At 41.0% G+C, this 1,914-nt stretch overlaps 1 protein-coding gene across 1 annotated transcript in view; it reads right to left on the reverse strand.

Annotated features, from left to right (window-relative positions):
* SLC17A8 (solute carrier family 17 (vesicular glutamate transporter), member 8) overlaps positions 1-1,914 on the reverse strand; it is a 31,477-nt gene that overhangs the window by 15,912 nt on the left and 13,651 nt on the right. The window contains exon 4 of the mRNA XM_005882346.2: positions 1,093-1,207. Within this exon, the coding sequence (XP_005882408.1) occupies positions 1,093-1,207 (115 nt within the window). The remainder of the gene's footprint in view (positions 1-1,092; positions 1,208-1,914) is intronic.

The raw sequence follows: 1,914 nt of genomic DNA on the forward strand, positions 1-1,914 counted from the left end.
GGAAGGAAGGAAGGAAGGAAGGAAGGAAGGAAGGAAGGAAGGAAGGAAGGAAGAAAGAAAACAGAAAAGGACTTCTGTAATCACCTGGTACATCCTCTCATTTCAAGATACAGAATCTGAGGCTCAGAACCATTAAGTAAGTAGACTCTAGTCTTCATGGCTGCAATATTATGTTCTTCCCATCAAACCAGTATTTTTGGAAATGTGGTATATATCCTTCTAGGAAGACTAGAGTTGGGACTAGTGGAGCTAGTGCTACAACAACCTACATTTTTTAATATAATTGTGGCATATATATATTCTAATACACCTCAGAAAATAAGTAACTAGCACTTCATACCCCTGATTTCAAAGAATTGTTATGGACTGTCCAACCTATGAGGGAAGGTGGGGGGGGGGGGGGGGGGGGAAAGAGATCAACCAAAGGACTTATATGCATGCATATGAGCATAACCAATGGACACAGAAGGGGTGGAGATGTGCTGGGGGAGGTGGCTGGGGAGAGGTCAATGGGGGGAAAAGGAGACTTATGTAATTTGTTAAACAATAAAGAATTTAAATTTTTTTTAAAAAGAGAATTGTTATGATGAGGTTCTTTGTTTTTATGTTTTTTGGAACATTTGTTAACATTGGCTCCAGCTACCTTTGCACTATAATGGCAAAGTTGAGGAGTTGGCCAAGTCCTCTGGCTATATCATGCTACTTCCTTCCTCGAGTTAAATCTCTTTGTAAGATACACTCTTAAAACTTTACAGATTTATTAATAAATCCATTTAAATTGCGTCAGTGGGAAGAGCCCTTGCTATGTTTAGGGCTTCAGTTTCATCATTTATTAAATGAAAAGGGTTGGATCAGGTTATCTCCAGGATCATTCCTTTCTCATCTAAAATCCCACACTCTATGAAATGGTCGTTTATTGTGTTTAAATGAAAGTGTTCATAATGTTAGTCATAACCAGTGAGTTGAGACAGCAAAACAGGGTGGAAGATAGGAAAACTGAGTAGAGGGAGTTTCCTTCAGAAGCTGATTGTCCTAAAGGACCATGTTGTCTCCAGCAAAACATTGAAAATTGTGAGAGGAAGAATGTCCTACCTCCACCAGACCTTGCAAAATCCTGACACACATGACGCAGCCGTAATGCACTCTGGCTGCAGAAGGAATGAACATGTTCAAGGTCGACGTTAGGAAGATGGCAGCTCCAAAGACCCTGAGGGACCAAAACACTGTGTTACTGGGCAGGCCTGCGCATGGATGTGGCACTTTAGTTAAACATCAGAAACGAAAAATCAGTTCATGGAGGACCACTATGGGAATTAACAGAAAGAAAAATAAATGTGTTACAGTCTCGTGTGTCCCAAACTAGACTGCTGGGCTGCCGGACGCCAATTCCAGCATGACAGCAGGGTTGAATCTGGGAATGGCTGATGGCATTTCCCCAAACCTGAACAGGATACATTAAATTGATTGTTGGCTGCCAGACAGCACAGGGCATCTTAATCTACATGTTATTGCCTCCTACTGGCCAAACACCGGAAGAGCCATAGGCTAATTCTTCCATTCTGACAATGGACTCTGTAGAAACCCTGACCCTTTGAAGTGTATATCTCTGCCTCGCCTCAGGACAATTCGTGTTAATAAAAAGCATGGGGTCCTGAGACGAGGAGATCTTAGATCAGTGCTGGCGAACCTTTTGAGCTCGGCGTGTCAGCATTTTTAAAAACCCTAACTTAACTCTGGTGCCGTGTCACATATAGAAATTTTTTGATATTTGCAACCATAGTAAAACAAAGATTTATATTTTTGATATTTATTTTATATATTTAAATGCCATTTAACAAAGAAAAATCAACCAAAAAAATGAGTTCGCATGTCACCTCTGACACGCATGTCATAGGTTCGCCATCACTGCACTAG

The sequence above is a fragment of the Myotis brandtii genome, unplaced genomic scaffold, assembly GCF_000412655.1.
Source record: "Myotis brandtii unplaced genomic scaffold, ASM41265v1 scaffold708, whole genome shotgun sequence".
In the NCBI taxonomy this organism is placed as follows: domain Eukaryota; kingdom Metazoa; phylum Chordata; class Mammalia; order Chiroptera; family Vespertilionidae; genus Myotis; species Myotis brandtii.